We start from the raw sequence: 19,564 nt of genomic DNA, 5'->3' as shown, positions 1-19,564 counted from the left end.
GCCCCTCCTACCTTTCCAGTTTTGTTATGCCTTATTTCCTTCCACATACTCATAGATCCAGTAATACTGACTTCCTGGCTGTATATGTGTGTGTGAACATGTACACATACATATGTACATAAACATATATACACATAAATATACATGTGCATATGTAAATATTCATTTTTATAACAAAAAAATCTGGAAACAAAATGGAAGCCTGTTAATTGGAGAATAGTTGAACAAAATATGTCATATAAATACCATAGAATGTTATTATGATCGATTAATTAAAATATTTTAAAAGTTGAATAAAGAAAAGAGAATTGGGGTGCAGAAGGGATCAAATGAAGCTCTTTGTTACTATCTAATTATGCATATATTATTTGCACATTTATGTGTATATGAATATATATATATTTAAAAACTCATGATATGTGGTAGAAATTCATTGTTCCTTGTACAGTTGTCTTTCCTGTTCTTTACGTCTTGGAGTTCTTAAAGTTGTTGATAATTGGATAAAAACAAACAAACAAAAATAAATATTGGCACATCATTTTTCAAGTTCTGTCCTTCTATCATGATATATTTCAAATCTAAGCTTTCTTTGAGTACAGTGATAGCTTGAAGATTTAGAGGGCTTTGGGATCCAACAATATGTAAGGGTTCCATAAATTTCCGTATAAAGATTAAAAACCTTTAAACTAGATAATCTCTAAAGTTTCTTCTAACTCCATCCTATGAATGCACTTCTTCACAGAAACTCCTCATGGATGCTAATTAATGTGCTCTCATGTTTATTCTTCTGCTGTTGCAGTTTGAATCCTGGCCCCATTTGTATTTATCTGTGTGTCTATATTTATGTATCTCTTCCTCCCTTCAGCCCAGATAATCTTGTTTATTCTAGAGACAGGCTAGGAAAGAGCTTCTAAGCAGTCAGCATCATGGGGAGGAAAGAGCAGTGGTCACAAGGTGACCTGAACCTTAATTCAAGCTTGGTCACAAACTGACTCTGCAAGTCCAACTTTGGCAGGTTTCTGTTTTTTCATCTATGTAATGAGGGAAGGGGAGGGAAGAAGAGTTTGTAAGCTAGAGTGTTGTTGCATATTATCTTGCTCCTGAGTACTGAGGAAGAATATGATAAAAATTGAGTGGCTTTCCAGTCTATGGTGTTCCCTTCAGATAAGCAATTGTTTTCCCATAGACCACTCAGCTATTGTTCCCTGTATAAAAATAACCCTACCTAATATGCTGCAGCCATGGTGTGTGACTTAATTGGAGTATGGTAATTACTATTTGGAGAGGCTGCTATGGTAGAGTGGAGAATGGCATAAAGCCCTGCTGCTTCCATAACTCTTGATACTTACTGGCTGTATGACCCTGAGTAAGTAACTTAATTTGTCCCTCAACTTAGATTTATCTAGTCAGTCATAGAAATATTTGTGAAAGAGTTCCCCTGCTAGGAATTCCCCACACTGATGAAATCTCAGCTCCTTTGGATAATTGCCATTTTACAAAGATTCTCATTTTCCCGTTAAAATTGAAATTATTAAAAGGTTTGTTGCTGCTTTGAGTGTGATTTTGTGTAATTTTAGAGATTTGTGTAATTTTATGTAATTTCAAAAAGTTATAGAGTACCGTAGTTAAAATTTTCCAGGATGATTCAATGAACAAATAAATTTTAATATGCAAGAATTCAATTTACAAGTGCTTTCCTCATTGCTGTGCACATAACTATACACATATATGCATACACATACATGCATGCACATACACATACATGTTTTAAAAGCTGGCAGAGTAGTTCCCAGAAATTTTCAACATTGGTGGGGTTTTTTTTTTCATTTTTTGTTCTTTAGGTATTAGCTAGCTATTAACTAGAGAGCTGACAGATTTATGAATACCAAGATTTTGTCTATTTCAAGTGATTCACATTTCAAGTTTAGCCTAGATTATTATTTTTAAAAACACAAATGGCATACTGTCTGATCACTCCATGACTTTCTCTTAGTAAATAGTCTATTCTATCAGCAAGGCTACCCTCATTTTTAAGATACTGTATCTCATACTACTCTAATGCCTCATGCTTGTGAATTTAGCAAAAATGATTGCTCTCCAGGAAGCTACAATATCACAGCCACTGGATAAATAGTATCTGTGAGGCATACCAAATTGCCTGTCACAGAAATCACGGGCTAGTCATCTCACAGGTCAGAGAGATCTCAGATAGTGAGTAACATTGGAAGATAGAGGGCATTAGGAATAGGAGTCATCTTCTGTTACTGTTCAAGGACATTTGACGGGTGCAGCTGAGGTGGGCAGGGCATTCTCTCCATCTGGTTATTCACCTTATTCCTCTTTGCAGAAACTGCTTTGCTCATGAGATCTTAGAATTTAGATATAGAAGAGACCTTAGAGATCATTTAGTCTGATGCTCCCTTTATGTAGATGAAGAAAAATGAGACCCATAGAGTTTAAATAACTTGCAGAGAAATCTGAATCAGAGATGCAAGTCTGACTTGGGCACAATAAAATTGTGATTAACCGAGAGATGCTCAGGCAGTAGTGTATTTGGGTTAATTGGATTTGCTAGTAAACTGAGCCATTGTAGCAGAGCCACGATGGTAGGGTAAGAGGAAGAAGTATAGCCCAGCTCTTCTGACACATCTTCACAAAGATCTAGAAAAAGCATCAGATCAAGCCCCAATCAGGAAATCCAAGAAAAAAAATCAGAATGAGTCATTTTTGCCCAGTGCAGGTCACCATAGGGAGACAGAAGTCTTTAGATACTAGGCATTGAGTCTGGCCAGGAATATGTCACACAGAGCATTCTTGTGTACAGGGACTAAAAGAGGATAAAGCTATGTACTGGGACAAGACAAGGTCTCAGACCCATGTCAGAATACCTTAGCCTTGTACAGAGTATAGGAACCTGTCCAACTGGAAAGCTCTACCATTCTCAATTCTGATTCACAGATTCAAGGCAGATCCAAGAGGGGACTTGTGTTCAGGGGTTAGACTATTGTGTCAGCTTCCAGCTCACACATTTCTCCCAGAAGTATGCTGAGTCCATCCCTAACATCAGATAGTCTAACATGAGGAAATAATCTGGAAGAATGATCAAATAAAGCATGCCACCATAAAAAAAAAACTATTATGGTGACAGAGATGCCCAAGAAACAAAATGAGAGGAGAAAAGCTCCAAAAATATATACAAAACCTCAGAGAAAATCAGGTGTAATCAGAATTTCTGGAAAAGATGATGTTAAGAGATTATATAAACAAACTAAAAATAATTTTTAAAACCAAATGAAAGCCCTAGAAGAAAAATGGGAAAATAAATTAGAGTTATGGAAGAAAGATTTGAAAAGAGACTTGGCAGCTTGCAAAAAAAAAAAGAAAGAAAGAAAGAGAGAGATATAAAACTTTATCCAAGGCAAAACAAATAAACAAAAAACAACTTCCTGAAAATTAATATTAACCAAATTGAAGCTAATGGCCCCATTAGACAGCAAGAAATATTAAAACAAAGTGAAAAGACTTAAAAAAAAACAGGAAAAAAGAGAAGGATAAAGAGAATAAGCATTTAGTAAGTATCTATGTCAGTTCTTACTAAGTACCAAGCATTTTACAAATACTTGATTAAAGTCAAAAGACTGTATAGCAGAACCATCATATTTCAAAAAACAATCATAAAAGAAAATTGCCCATATCTCTTAGAACTAGAAAGAAAAGTAGAACTAGTGTGTACCAAAATCCTCCTGAAAGAAACCCCAATGAAAATTCTCAAGAATAACATAGCCAAAATCGAATATATTGTACCTTGACCACAATATAGTGATGTCATTTTGGTTTCTTCAAGACTGAAACCAATTCACTTGAAAGATAATCTCTGTGGTCTCTTCTAAATTTAAGATTTCATATTCTCCCTATATGTATACAGGAATGAGTAGAATATTTAGCATGCAAACTCAGGAGTCAAGAGAATCATTGAAAGGGATAAGATAAACTATTTACAAGATAAATAAGATAAACTATTTACAAGATAAAACAAGATAAACTATTTACATTCTAATATGGGGTTGTGATGTACATTTCCTCAGAACTTTGTCATTTTCATATATCAGGTCAGAGAGGGAATCTAATTAGTTACAAGGGCTGGGAAATGGTTTTGTTGTGTTTTGATGATCTTAAAATAAGAACAGAATAGGAAGAGTAGAAGAATATAATGGGTATAGGGAAGGGAAAATGATTTTATGAAATTGAAGTGTGCACATGAGAGCCTATACAAAACAGAAGAAATGAATGGAAGAAAGAGGTGACCTTTGAAATGTACTTTTATAAAAGGAGGGAAGTATACATATGTAGAAATACATTTTATTAAAAAAAATTAGAAAGGTAAAGAGAAAAGGAATTAGAGAAAGGGCAGATTAATGGAAGCGTTTATTTTAAATAAAACGAATTCTTAAATTAAAGAGAGGATGAGAAACAAAGAGAAGGAAAAGTATAAGAGGGAATGTAGTAGGGAAATACCCACAGCCATCATAGCTGGGAATGTAAAGAGGGTGAACTCACTCATAAAGTAAAAGAGAATAGCTAGATTGGTTATTTTTAAGATTGTATTTACATAAAAAAATAATCTATGAGGTCTCTTCTAAATTTAAGATTCAAAATTATAAGATTCTGTATTCTAAATTTTAAGATTCCATGAAGTCTATTTGAAAGACAACAACCAATTTACTTAAAAAATAATCTATGAGGTCCCTTCTAAATTTTAAGATTCCATATTCTTTAGGTTCTCCATGAAGTCTGCTTATGCCTGACCTGTGATAAAGCCTTCTGAGCTCATATTGGTCTGATCAGCCACAATCAAATACATTGTACCTTAACCCAAATATAGTGATTTCATTTTCGTATTGAGATTGAAGGACAACAGCCAATTTACTTAAAAAATAATCTATGAAGTCTCTTCTAAATTTTAAGATTCCATATTCTTTAGATTCTCCCTGAAATCTGTTTTATTCACTGAAGTCAAAAAAGTTGTTTGTTTTCACAGAAAGAAAACCAGTTCCTGGCTGAAAACCAACCCTTCTACCACAATGAGCTCTGGTAAGTTTATTTGGGATCTTCTGATTCTTCTTGCAAAGTAGGGTGACTACACAGTATTGCAAATGTAGAGTCAGAAAGACCTGAGTTTGAATTCTACCTCATTTACTTACTAGTTGTGTATTCTTCAGCAATGGTTAACCTTTCACAGTCTCATTTATCTTTTCTATATTACAAAATCCATAATATTTGTAAGTATTTGGGACTCTAGGGCAATAATGTGTATAAAATACTTGGAAGTGCTATATAAATGTCAGTTATTATCATAATACTTCTCTGAGGCCTATGAAGCTATTACTTATTTCCAGTGAAATTAGCTGACCCAAGTAGATGGTTCCCATAGTTGTTCAGAGTATATTTAAGAGATGCTTAAAGGAAAGTGTATCTTCAATTCCTTCCTTCTCAGTGATGGAATATGCCTTGGATATACTCTCAGTTTGCACATCTTCCTAATATGCAGAGTGAAAGAGGAGAATGGTACAAAATATCAATGGTTTCAAGAAGGGCTCCGGTCAAAAAAGTTAGAGGATGGTGTGTGATACATGTTTTGTCAGACGGCAGGCTATTTGGTTTGAAGTCATTAGATTCAGCCATCTTAACTAGACTATTAGCTTTATTACAAAGTTGGGAGTTTTCCAGGATAAGTGTGCCACAGGGGAGGATAGAGGAGTAATGGAGGTAATGGCAATAGGAAATCTCAGAAATGGAGAATTGACAATAGAAAAAGTGTTATCCTGATCCTGGAGGAACATCTAGAGATTGGTGAGTTTGGGTTAATTTAATAGTAGTCTTCACAGTGATTCCAAAGCATACTTTCCCAGTCAGAGAAAGGACAAAGGATGAATACGGAGGAGGGGAGGGGAGAAAGCTAGGAACATTACCATTGGAGAGCTAGGTAAGAGATGCTGTATTTCTACTCTGAGGCAATAGTTCTTAAAATTCTTTTTAATGTTCCATACTTTCCTCCCTAATTTCTCATCCCTTTCCCCCAAAGTGGGGGGAGATTGATGGCCCTAGTCAACTGTAGTATAGTGAACTTCAGTGCAACTCAGTATTTATATATATGTCTGGGTCTATAACCTAACTGCTCTAAGACATTTCCTCTACCAATGAAGCTCCATGTTTGCTCTATAATTACAATCTTGGTGACTTGTCTGGAGCACTGAGAAGTTAAGTAACTTCTCCAAATAAGATTATATCAGAATATAATATAATATCAGAATAATATCAGAATAAGAATATATATTATATATAGCAGGAGGACTTCAACTCAAATTATTTTCATTCCAAGGCTTTGTTCTCTATTCTCTGCTTCATTTTGCTCCAGGAGGATTTGGGGATCCTAGTCCTAGATCTGAAGGGTGTCTAGAAAACTTTGAGTCCAATCTCCTCATTTATACGTGGTATAATGGGGCCCTGGAAGGTAATAGATTTGACATTACACAGCTAAGTGTCAGAAGCTGGATTTGAACTTGGGCCTTCTGACTCCAGTGGCAGTTACTATGTGCTTTGTGCTAGATGGGGATAGAAAGACAAACTTAAAAACTGAAATACAACAGATCCTTCTCTCAAGTAGCTTACATACTATTGGAAAGAACACTGGATGTCTGGTGACAAAAGTTTGATAGCTACTTCCTATCTGTACTAGCCATGGGCCAAGGTGGAGGGAAGGGTGGGTGTCAGAACCTAGCTTTAAAATTAGATTATTATTTATATATCTCCTCCCTGGGTTACTGTTTAAATTTGTTCCCCTCTCAAATATACATAAAAAGAGAAGCATTTCTATATACAAAGTAGAACAGAAAAAAAGAGGATTGTATAGCAAACTAGATAGCTTGATTTTCAAAAACTACATAATAAATTCAGCATGTTGTTTTCAAAGCACCCCATAGGATTATTGTGAGGAAAGGACTTTGTAAATTGGGAAATGCTATGTAAATATGAACTATTATTATTTTTATATTGAATGATCTACCTTCCTGACCCCCAAATGTTATGAGTTGGTCTTAAGAGTCGATGTTGCCAAAAAGCTGTTTTAATATCCTATGTAATATTTCGACAGATTTTTTTTTAAGGGAGGGAAAGAGATTGCAGAAAAGGAAGGTCTAAATGGAAGAGAGATTGGCTTATTTCATATACACTCACCGCCATCAGGTTGTTACTGGGTTATTCACAGTTCCAGGTTACACAATCTCATCAGATATTTTTCTCAATACTCTAGGAATAAAAATCCAAGCTTGATAAACATAGTCTGGGGCAACACAGGAGTGGTTGTAGATTAAACTGAATGTGCTGTTAATCATCTTTTCTGCACTCCCTTGTCTTCTCTTTTGTTCTTTTTTCAGAATGTGAAGTCGATATTTCCAAAACAGTGGTAAATGGGCTGACTTCAACCAGTAATGGTCAAGAAAAAGGTAGGGAGACTTGGAAAATTAAGACCCGCCATTCTAGACATGGTATAGGAAAATACTTAGCAAAGGGATATTTGTAACTTATGGTTAAGACTAGAAGGGACTTTGGAATTTTGAAGGGAATCTAGGTAAATTGCTTTATTTTACAGCTAAAGAAACTGAGGCACAGAAAAAGAAAGTGACTTGCCTCCAAAGTCATACAAGTAAACTAATGGCAAAGATGGGAATAAATTCAGGTTTTCTGACTCTCAGTCTAATAAGTGGTCCCCCAAGAGCCTGGCTTTACATTTTTCTTGGAGTTTTAATTGTCTTACCCGAACCCTAAATAGTAGAGCTAGAAGTGATCTTGGAAGTCATCAAATCTACCCTGTTTATTTTATAAATTAGAAAACTGAGCTTAGAGAAATGAAGTGACTTGCTATGTTATTATATACCTTAGAAGTGACTAAGTCTGCATTTGAACACAGATTTCCAACTTCCAAGTCTATAGGGTTTTTTTTTTCCCTACTATACCATTCATACTACCATGAGTTGCAGAATATTGCATCTGGCAAAGAAATTAAAGATAATATAGTCCAACCTCTCCTCATATCATCCCAACTAATGATTTATAGGACCATAGAATTAATGTTGGAAGGGATTTTTGATGTCATCTTGTCCAACCTCCCATTTTATAGGTGAGGAAGCTGAAGACTGGAGTAATCCCAAGATCATAGAAGTAATGTGTAGTCTTGAAGCTTCCAGTTCAATGTGTCCACAGTGATGAAGTTTCCCACTTCATCTAACCTTTCTTGCCCAATGATTTAAAAGAATTATTGCCCAGACAGACTAGAAATTAAAAGACCCAGTTCCATCATTGACTGAGCAAGATTTTGGGCAGATTATCTAACATTGTATCTCTGAGTCTCATTTTTTTCAACTTTGAAATGAAAGTATTAATACATATTTCTGAGCTCTGACTAAATAAAACAGATGTGGTGTTTTGGTCATTAAAAAAAAAATTACCAGCCACAAATTATTAAATGCATTTCTCCTACATTTACAGTAGAATAATAAAATATGACCATTGAAAGAGATCATCTAATGTAGGTGGCTCATTTTCTTTATTAACAGGTAAGGAAACTGAGACCAGAAGGGCACATAATGATTTAATGACATGATAAATGATGATTGATATTTGTAATGAATTGTTAGGATCCAACTCATTAAACAAAATTAAATAACATTCAATATAGTTTTATCATGAAACATATTACACTCCTTTTTGATTCTTTGAAAAGTTAATCACATATAAGAATAATGTTTATCAGGATGTGATCCCTGCATCCATTACTTGTGTTTCTTTGTGCTAAAAATCCACAAGGGTTAACAACAGATCAACTAAGACTAGCACAGAGGTAGTAAGAACTACATAGATGAAAATAAATGTATGCCTCTTTAAAATAAATAAACAAATAACCAAAATGCAAATAGCAGACATTTAAAAGGGGTCCTGGAAGGTTTGATATGGGTTGCTTTTGTTTGTGATTGCTGTTATTTATATTAATTTTCCTTGTGGGGTAAGGACGTAGTTTGGCCTGAGGAAAGGGGACATAGGAAGGGGATGCACCAGGGAAGGGCTAGCGGAGGTTTCTGTGGCTATAAAAAGTATTTGCTGCTAAAGCTTGGCCAGGTTGCTGCTTTCATTTACCACTCAGTATTCCGAGTGTTAGTCCCCAGGGCTTTAAGCCAAGGTGGAAGAGGATGGAGCTGGGAAATTCTTAGGAAGATGGTAGGAGGAGCCAGGGGAATGATGTCTCAAAGTAGAGGAAGAAGCCTACAGAGAGCAGTGATGACAGTAACTTGGGGGAGGAGGGCGGAAGGAGAGGAGTACATTGAAGATATTGCCAGAGCACTTCCAGTCGAGCCAAAGGCTAGGAAGGAGAGGAGAGAAAAAAGGGTTCATCTTCCCACTTGAGCTCAGTTGGGAGCTCTGAGACTAGATTAGTTGAGGCAGGAGCAAGGTTAGGAAAGGAACCACCAGATCAAAGCAGTCCCTGATTGGGAGGCTGGGGATGAAAATGCACAGATAAGATACTCATGCTCAAAGTATATCACCTGCGGGGATCAACTTAAAAGGATCCAAACTTTCAATTTAGCAAAATCATTATCTTATTAAATAGTAACTTATTAGATAATGATTATAAGGTACAATAACTTATGATTGTTAATAAATTATTGTAAGTTATTAGTTATTAATCAGCCAGCACACATTTGTTAAGCACTTGTTATGTCCTGGGCAGTGTGCTAAGTTCTGGGGTACAGAGAAAGGCGAGAGAAGCTCCTTGCCTTGATTCTGAGTCTTTGCCCCTCTCCATCCCTTGCCCACTGATTGTCCTCTACCCATTGGTGCTGAGTAGTGTGTATGAAAATTGAAGTTCCCTGTGTGGTTTTGGGAGCATAAAGGGATTTGTTTCTAAATCTCTGTCAAGTGCCAGAGACACACAAGAAGCTGGGATGTCCCTTATCAGGCTTAGCACTGAATGAAATATTTAGGAGTGAGAGCTATCTCTAATGAGGTGACAGTGGGTAGCTGGGGACAGATTCAAAAATACAATAAACCCATAACTTCTCGCATATGAGGATTTTAAGAATAGAGACAGTGATATTTCAAATGTACCTGCCCCTCATTTGTGTCCCAGTTATTCATAAAGGCTTTCATTTCAGGTGTTTCGATCTATCTATTCTTGGGTTTCTTCTAGTCTATATATATTAGGAATCAGGGATTGGGTCCTCGAAAATCCTTGGATAAAAATGAGTAGATTCAAGGAAACCATACTATCCCTGCAGTGGATGTAGGGTGTGAGTATTATGAGGCTAGAATATAAAATACAGAGCAGAGAGCACACTAGGGAAAACTGACCTGGGGTGGGGAGGTTGGGAGTGGGGTGGTTGCAGCTCCAGTAGATAGATGGACCCCAGTCTCTCTTTCTCCTTCCAATTGTCCCAGGTATACTTGTCCAAAGTATTTCCTTCTGGGCCTCTACAACTGAATTCATCAAGCATTTACTAAACACTCACTGTGTACCAGGCATTCAGCTTGGTTTTAGGGATATAAAGACTCCAGAAAAAATGACTCTCACCTTCAAAAAAATACATTCTGTGAAGAGCAGGCAGTGAGACATACTATGTGCATGTAGACATATACAAAATAAATTCAAATTCATTTCAGAGAGGGAAAAGCCCTAACCACTGGAGGGAATCAGTAAAGCCCTCTTGTAGGAGTTGAGCCGTAAAGGGAGACAGGAGGTTCCAAAAATAAGGGAAGAGGAAGAAATGTATTCTGGACAAAGGCATGGAGATAGGAAAGGGAGATTTGTGTATCAGGAGCAACAACTGGGCTAGATCTGCTAATGTATAGAAAGTAATATCTACTCAACCTGGAAAGTTACTTGTGCCCAGAGGCAATAGGGAGTCATCAAAGCTTTCTGAGCAATGAAGTAGCATGTTCAAGTGAATACTGTAGCAATATCAAGTTGATAGTTACATTGAGGGTGGGTAGGAACTGGAAAGGGCTATTTGGAGGAAACCTAGCACAATATTGAAGCAGTTGAGGTAAGAGGGGGTGGAATCTACACTGGGCTGGTTCTGGTGGGTGTGGATGGCTCAGATGGGGTACCACCAGGTCTTCTTCAGTGGGGCGCCATATTTCAAGGCAGGAATGCACACCCCTCCCATTGACCAAACCAACTGTATTCTTATAATCCATTCATTGCTCTGGTACCTGCCTGCAGCTGGGTGGCCGTCCCCCTGATTTGGTGCATGGATCACCAGGGAAAGGGAGTTATTTTTACTTGTTGCATCTCCTGCTCTTAGGATTGTTCTCGTGTATGTGTATGTAGCTTCCTGCTATTGTCTTTGCTGGTTTCCTCAAGTGCCTGAATGTTTCCCAAATGGTCTTTTGGGTGCACCATTTGCCCTTTTGTGTTTTCAGCTACTGACGACCCTTTACGTGCACGCTCTATTTCTGCTGTTAAAATAATTCCTGTGAAGAAAGTGACAAACTCTTCTGGCCTAGTCCTCCCTACAGGTATCTCTCCTCTCTGGGTATGGTGGTTTGGTTTCTTCTCCATCCCTCTCCCCTTAACCTTTCCTCCAGACTGTGGATAATTTTACTTCTTAATCTATTCTAAAAGATACCTTTAGGTTTAATCTTAATCTGACTTCCTTCTTTTCATGTTAAAGATATTTCTTTTCCTTCCTTTCTCTGTCATTCTGTCTCTTATCCCCTTCAATTTTGTTCTCCATATAAGGATATGTGTAGTATGTGTGTGTGTGTATATATGTATTTCCATGAACTAGCAAATTTCTGATAGTAACCAAGAGAATGCAAAATTCTTTGCCCTTGAGAATGTGGTTCAGTTTGGGTGTTGGGACAAATATTCAAAATGAACCCTATTCTAGGAGGGGTCTGATGGTCTGAGACACTTAATACTACCCAATGTCTCTCATTTTTCTAGAATTCCAGTCTGGGTACAAAACTGATGGGATCTTGTAGGGATCTTCTGCATTGAGCTGAGTCTGAAGGGGTTATTCTGGCTCTCCACACACACCCCCTCTCCAATCCAAACCTGCATCTCCCACCCCAGGCCTGCCCTAGTAACTATCTCTTGTAGGTACCAAGTCATAACCATGCTCATTAGGGTATTTACCAGAGCACATTTGATTGACTTATTCTTAGAGCTACCATGATTTCCTGTCTCTCGTGTCCAAGTTATGAGTGCCAGGAAATGTACTGAAAGTAAAATATCCATCAATCTTACATTTTATCTTTATGTAGGAAAAGGACAGGCCATAGACATTTGCTGAAGTTTATATTATTCCAAATGGGCAGAGCAAGTAGATTTCCTAATTAGTTAACTTTATGAGTTGATAAAATTTTTACATCCTCCTCCAGATTTTTTTTTCAAATGAGAAAGAACTAGTGATGTTTTATTTGCATTTGGATGGGGTATCTATTGTGTAGATCTGTCATGACACAAGGTACCAATGAGCTTCTCAAAAGCAGAATAAAAATGTCTCACTTTTCTCTGACCTGGGATTAGGAAGGGAGTTGGATGGATCAGTGCCCCATCATCCAGCTCAGTGGAAGCTACCTGAAATGAATCTAAACCCCTCTGTTCTTAGTAAAGGGGATAGAAGAAAAGCAGAGAATAAGGCTTCCATGATTACTAAATTGACCATAATTCAATCTTGAACAGAATCAACCTAACCTTCTACACCTGTCTGCCTCAAGTCTCGATCAGTTTAGACCAAATTTATTGTGGCTTATTTTTAAATCTTTCCAAATCACATGGTTCTTAAAGGTATTTGGGGACTATTTAAGGAATTATGAAAATAAAGATAAGAGATTATAGTGCTTTGGGCTTGGGCTCGAACAGGTTTGGAAGGCTTAGGGTTTCTAGATATTTTCTCTTAAGTGACATTATTTCCACTAATTCTCTTCATCTGGAGGAACTATTAATATCCTTGAAACATAATGCTTTTGTTCCACAGGTAAGACTTTTTCTGTTTAGTTGTTTCTAGGATCTTGATCTGATCCTGAGAGGTATTTCTTTTCAAAAAAAAAAAAAAAGGTGATAGGTTTCTCTAGGACTAGACAATTCATGTATGACCTGCTGTACCAAATCAAAAGGATGGTTATTAAGCATGAAGAATCTTATTCAGTCCTCTTTCAATCTCAGTAGAGAAAACAGACCTATAATGAATTTCATCAAGCGAAAAAAACATGTTTACATTTTAAAAACTGATTTAGCTCTCTATAGGGGTCCTACATTTATTTGGATTTTACAATTTGCCTTGATATTCCTTACCCAACCCCCAGCTTCAACAAAATAAATTGTGGATGCTTCCCAGAGAAAGACTTGTAGACAAAGGTTAATTTGCATCAGTAAAAAGTGTTTGGAGGATTCATAGGGTGTAAGTTTTGTTCTACTGACTTCCAATCTGTTACTGTTTTCTTAGCCAACTCTATCCTGCTGCTGTTTTGCATTTTTCAGCATTCTCCTTTGGGTCCTTTCTTTCCAGACATGGACCCTACCAAGATTTGCACTGGAAAAGGAATGGTGACCCTCCGGGCCTCTTCCACGCACAGGGAATCACCGAGTGCCAGCCCTGTGAGCCCCCAGGAGACCGTGCAATCCGAAAATAAACCAGGTGCATTTTTCTCACCAGATAGAAGTAGTTCTTAAAGTGAAATTGGATGATGTAGGATGCCATCTTGTTGCTTTTCAAAGGGATCTGAAATACATTATCTGGCTACCAATTTGTGTGCCCAAGAAGCACCTACATCTCCTGATGCTTTTCCTTAAGCTTGGCTGCTACTACTACACAGCCTTAGATCAGTAGGTACCTGTGTGCCTCAGTGTGAATGCCAGCTGGCATTCTTGATTGATCCCAAGTTTCTCTTTGTTATTGTTTGTAGCTTAGGGGAGGCGGGGTACATATCTGTTGAGGACCCCAATGTCTCTGATCCTACCAAACTCCCAAAATATGGGGCCTCTTTAGGACACAGCTGGGGATGGAGGAGAATTACTTTGCCAGGGCTTGGTCCTGAGGTTGGGTAGCTCAGATCACTAATGACCAAAGTCCTCAGGAGAATAGTAGGATAAAAATATTGGGCCTTGGAGAGATGTCTGGGGACCACAGATCAATTTAGGGCCAGCTTTGGAGGCAAGAAGAAAGGAACTGGATGAGTTGGGAAACTTGAATCTTCTCTGGAAGATGGCCAGATCTGTTATTTAAGGGGACCTCCCCTGTTCTCCAGCCAAGAGTCCTTAGGGTCCAGATATTTAAAGCTCAGGAACAATATGGACCCTTATTCTGGAACAGGACTTGGCCAGGATGGGTGGGGCAGTGGGAATGACAAGGCTAAAATTCCTCTAATCAGAGTTGTCTTTACCCTTCTTTCTATCATGCACTATTCTCAGGAGAATATTTTTTAAAACTTTAAATAGGATACATAACATCACAAGGGAAATTATATTGAAATGTAGTTGTCAAAATGTTTGTTTTTTAAAGTCCATAGACTATGAGTTAAGAATCTTTGTTTTAATCTTTCAATTGTTTCTCAAAAGCCATGACTTCCAGACATTTCATCATCTTAATTGCCCTCTTCTGGACCACACTACAATTTTTTCCTATTTTGTGCAATATAGGGTTTAAAATTCTTTTAATATTTAACAAGTCTATTGCCAATGTCTCAGTCTTTGTGGGCACTCTTCTATTCCTCTATTATTATACATCTATATCTAGAGTTGAGTTCTTTTTGAGTTTTTTAAAACAATATTTTATTTTTTCTGATTACATGTAATAGCAATTTTAACATTAGTTCTTTTCTTTAAATTGGATTTAAAATTCTCTCTTCCTATTCCTTTTTTTTCCCCTCTCTGAAACAGCAGGCAACTTTATACAAGTACAATATATTTCCATAATATCATGCCTATGAATATCTGTTCATTTTCTGTATCCTACTTTTTCTTACTCAACAAGACTACCTTTATGTAGCTCAAAAGTCTTTATTTTCCTACCCAGAAGTTCCCAGTCCCTGAAATACTTTCAGATTCCACCATAATAGTGATTGATGACTCTTGGCAAGCTCTGTCACATCTTAGACGTGTACTTGAATGAAACAACACATTTCCCAGTTTGCTGTGTCATATGCTCACATGGTCACCTCCTATTTCTCAGTAGGGAATTAGGGACTTGAAATAACAATGGAAGTCTCAGTCTAATTAAAATGAAACAAGTATTTATTAAGCATCTTCTACATTAAGACTTCTTAAACTTATTTCCCTGGAAACTCCTTTTTGCCTGACAAATTTTTATGTGATACCAGGATACAGATATATAAAATAGATATACATAAATCAAATATTTACTGGTAATAAATCATAATTTTTCAGCCTCCACACTGAGTTAACAAGACCCTATATAGAATATTTAAAGTATTTTAAGAAGCTGGGTATCCCATGACAGCTACTGAACTAAAGAACTGTAGATGAAAAAGATAAAAAAGAAACATTCTCTGTCTTGAAATAGCTTATATTCTTTTTTTTTTTTACTAAGGAATTTGAGGAATCTTTAATGTCCACAGATAATGTCTTTTGGATGCCTTGTTAGCTGACTTAGGGCAGAAGTACAGATAGACTTGAATGTCTGTACCAGAGCTCAATGATAGTCTTTTTTTAATAGCTTTTTGAAATAGCTTATATTCTATGAGGAAGGTTGCATATAGGTTTATAATATATATACAATTACATAAAAAATAAACACATTAATACAAAATAACTCCGCAATGGGTAGCAGGGAGCAAAAACAAATTTTCAGTAAAGTAGATATAGGGCCAGTGCTTAAGGAGAAGCACCAAACTACTCAAATACAAGATGGGAAACAACAGATTAAGAAGGATGAGTAATAGAACATGATGTGCTGAAGTGAACTAGCAAGGTAGTCCAGTCATTAAAATAGTAAGTAATGATACTAAGGAACAAAAATAGGTGTGGAACATTGGGGAACAGTGAGGTTGTTCTCTTAATATACCTACCCCCTGCTCCCACCCTTCCTGCGTCTTGATTTTTGTCCTTGACCATGCTTGAAATTGGTAAGCAGTTAATGACACAAGAGGGCTGCTGTCTTCCTGGTCTTAAATCCAGACTCCTTGACAACTTGTGGGATTGCAGGAGTAGTTTGTTGGTCCACACTTACCTTGCATACACATGGATGGAATGGTCAATGATAGGGTGAACCATTATGGGTAATTAGTCTGGCAGCAATGTCTGGGAAGAATGGGTATCAGGGAATCATCTTGGGAAAGAACCTTATGTGACATACACTTTTTGCCCTCCTTGCTTAGCCAGATGCTTTTATTTACCATGATGTAAGGAACTTCAGGCTGAGCTTGCTTGGGTTTGGATCGTCTTAGAGAGAAAGAAGAATAAAGTTATCTTGGGCTGAGAAATGCGGCTTCCTCAAAATCAGGTTCTTTTTCATGATTGCTGTTGCCATACTTCAGTTCTACCAGCTCTCTGTCTACCCTGCCCTACTCTTATTGGGATTTTCTTAGTTTCTGATTATCTCCCAGTTATCTAACCCATCTTAAGCTATAATTCTCAACTCCTAAAATTCTCTCAGGTTTTTATTGACATTGAACTTCCCTCTTTGCTCTGCCCCCAATATCTATTTTTTCTCATCTAGCTTCTACCACCACTGTGGCTGACTTTTTAAAATTTCCATTTGCTCTAATTCCTTAATTCTAGCTCCTCTTTCATCAGGATTTCTTAACACAGTTCCATGAATGACCCAGCTTAAGTATCAATTTTATCTTTTGTAATAATCCACATACTTCAGATCTAGTCTAGTGTATAATCAGATCATTGACTGGCTAAATAAATACTAAATTAGACAGTGTGATACAGTGGAAAGAATGATGGGTTGGATTTGGAGGAATTTTGAGGTAATTTTTATCTCTGTTAGTATTTTTCTGACTTTGGTCAAGACAGATAACGGTTAAGAGCTCCAGCTTGTTCATTTCCAAAATAAAGAGGATGATTTCTAAGGTTTGTTCCTGCTCTAAATCCTAAGATAATCCTGGGATAAAGGAAGAATGTGTTGTAACTTTTGACAGCAGCCCTGGTTAATTAATAATCATCCCCAAGAAAAAGAAAAATGGTCAAAAGTAAAGACATTGATCCTTCCTCATTTTTTCAGAGAAGTTTGACCAAAACAAATTAATGGCTCCAACTGAAGACTGCAAGAGTCCAAAATCAGCTCAGCCAACAATACTTATTCTTCTCGTCAAACAGAGAGATGCGACGGTCAAGAACGACAGCACTTTAGATTATAGGCTCATGTGCAAACCAGAAGAGGGAGGATGGTAGAAAATTATAATAGTTTTGATTCATAAATCACTGGAAAACAAAACCAGATGAGATTCAGCTAAGCCAGATCAAGCTGAGAGCATCTGTAGAATAATCTGGAAGGACAACCGCAAACAGGCATAAAATCGCGTGGTCCTGGTAGTTTTTATTGTTAGCTATTTTTTATTAGTGACAATCAGGAACTCTCAGACCTGATGCAACATTAAAGAGAGGGTCAGTGAGACTTAAGAAGATACAACTGAGGATATCTTCAATTGATTGAAATATATACCCAGATGAAATCTGTCCTGAAGGTGGCGCAATCCTCAAGGGATCTCAAAGAGAAGGAATTCCAAAAAAGTACAAAAGAACATAAATGGTATTTCTACCCTCAAAATACAGATGACCAAAAAAAAATCTCTTTTTACCAACTCATAGGCCTCTTTTCTCTTCTCTAATACTTTCCCTTCTGTAAAATGAAGCCTGCATTCATGGAAGGTATCTTTGATTTACCCCCCAAAAAAATTAAAAAGAGATAGATTAATTAATCAATCAATCAAAATAAATAAAAATGATTTGAATGGAAGAAGCAAGCACATTCACAGGTGATTATCAACAGCAAATCACACCCTCATGGTTATACAAGTGGCCAAGGTATAAAGAACATTAACTCCTGCTTGTATTATTGTTTATTGATGCCTGTTTGTTTTTAAATAGCTTTTAAAATTTTTTTTAACATTGTCTAGACTTTCCCCATATCCTTTTATTTCCACTTCCAGACAGTTATACATCATAAAAAAAGAATTTGTACATGAAAAAGAAGAGGAAGAAAAGGAGAAAGTCAACAAACTCCACAATTTTGCAAAGGTGTCTTCTTTTAGGACTTCTTTAGAGACAAGTTTGTTCTTTATAATTTTGAAATATTCAGTTTCCATTGTTTTGTGATTGTTCTTTCCATTTATATTTGTATATTCATTGTGCATATTCTTTTCCTGGTTTAGTTTTCTATATATTTTTTATCAGTTCCATAGTTCTCTATTTATTATGTATATCCTTTGTTACAGCACAGGATTATTCCATTACATACATCTATGTGTCCCACTTTATTTAGTTATTTAAATTACTATGAAAATCATTTGCTTCAGGAGAACAAAATGAAGTCCAGGAGAATCTCTTCATCCTTGCACAAATTATAGTTACAGTATGACTCTCACTGTGACCATAGAAATGTTGTTATTCATTAATTTTCCAGTATATACAACTCTTCATGTCCCCATTTGGGATTTCTTGGTAAAGACACTGAAGTGGTTTGCCTTTTCATTCTCCAGTTCATTTTACAGATAAGAAAATTGAGATAAACAGGATTAAATGACTTACCCAGGGTCACACAGCTAGTAAGTATCGGAGACTGGATTAGAATCTAGATGGATGACTCCAGACCTAGCATTCCATCTACTGAACCAAATAACTATATTTGGAAATCCTCTAAGTATTGATGACAAGTAAGATATAAAGCAGAAAGAATTAGACTTACCTAAGTTATTCACCCCTGTTTTGAAAGGTATTCTGGATGGAGGTCTAGATAAAAAGATTCTCCATTAGTCGTGTGATTCTAATGCTCCTATTTTTTGATGATGTGTTATTCATTACACTGATTCATTACTGATTACAAATCAGTAAAATTTGTAGTACTCTGGAAAAGACTGGACTAATGTTCTGAAGAAATCCAAAAAAGTAGAAAGGGATCTATATGTACACAAATAATAGCTCTTTTTATAGTGGTAAAGATCTAGATACTGAGAAAGTATTCACCAATAACATGATAACTAAACAAATCGTGGGATAGGAATGTTATGGAGTAGTATTGACTGTAAGAAACAATGAAAGGGATATTTTAGAGAAATGTGGGAAGATTTGTGTGAACTGATGCAGAGTGAAGTGATCAGAAATAGGAAAACAATTTATAAAATTTATAAAGAAACCATAAAAATTTAAAAGAAAGATGAGTTTTTGAGTGAAAAATTCTGACAAATTCAATAAGCAACTATTATTACAGAGGACTGAATATAAAGAATGTTACCCACCTCTTGACAGAGTAATGAGAAAGTCAAGGCATACATTTTCAGATATGGCTAGTAAGGATATTTATCTTGCTTGATTGTGCACATG

The 19,564-nt window shown here is 36.5% G+C and overlaps 1 protein-coding gene across 50 annotated transcripts in view; it reads left to right on the top strand.

Annotated features, from left to right (window-relative positions):
* SORBS1 (sorbin and SH3 domain containing 1) overlaps positions 1 to 19,564 on the top strand; it is a 350,893-nt gene that overhangs the window by 201,272 nt on the left and 130,057 nt on the right. For 40 of the 50 annotated variants that reach the window (XM_051981698.1, XM_051981697.1, XM_051981725.1 and 37 more), the window contains 4 exons: positions 5,039 to 5,091; positions 7,434 to 7,502; positions 11,473 to 11,568; positions 13,566 to 13,694. In XM_051981698.1, coding sequence (XP_051837658.1) covers positions 5,082 to 5,091; positions 7,434 to 7,502; positions 11,473 to 11,568; positions 13,566 to 13,694 — 304 coding nt within the window. In that variant the 5' untranslated portion in view covers positions 5,039 to 5,081. The remainder of the gene's footprint in view (positions 1 to 5,038; positions 5,092 to 7,433; positions 7,503 to 11,472; positions 11,569 to 13,565; positions 13,695 to 19,564) is intronic. The other 10 variants (XM_051981708.1, XM_051981748.1, XM_051981746.1 and 7 more) reach the window with 1 other exon arrangement.

Source organism: Antechinus flavipes, chromosome 2 (genome assembly GCF_016432865.1).
Source record: "Antechinus flavipes isolate AdamAnt ecotype Samford, QLD, Australia chromosome 2, AdamAnt_v2, whole genome shotgun sequence".
Taxonomy (NCBI): domain Eukaryota; kingdom Metazoa; phylum Chordata; class Mammalia; order Dasyuromorphia; family Dasyuridae; genus Antechinus; species Antechinus flavipes.
The sequence above is the reverse complement of the archived record's forward strand: the minus strand, read 5'-3'. Positions and strand labels throughout refer to the sequence as shown.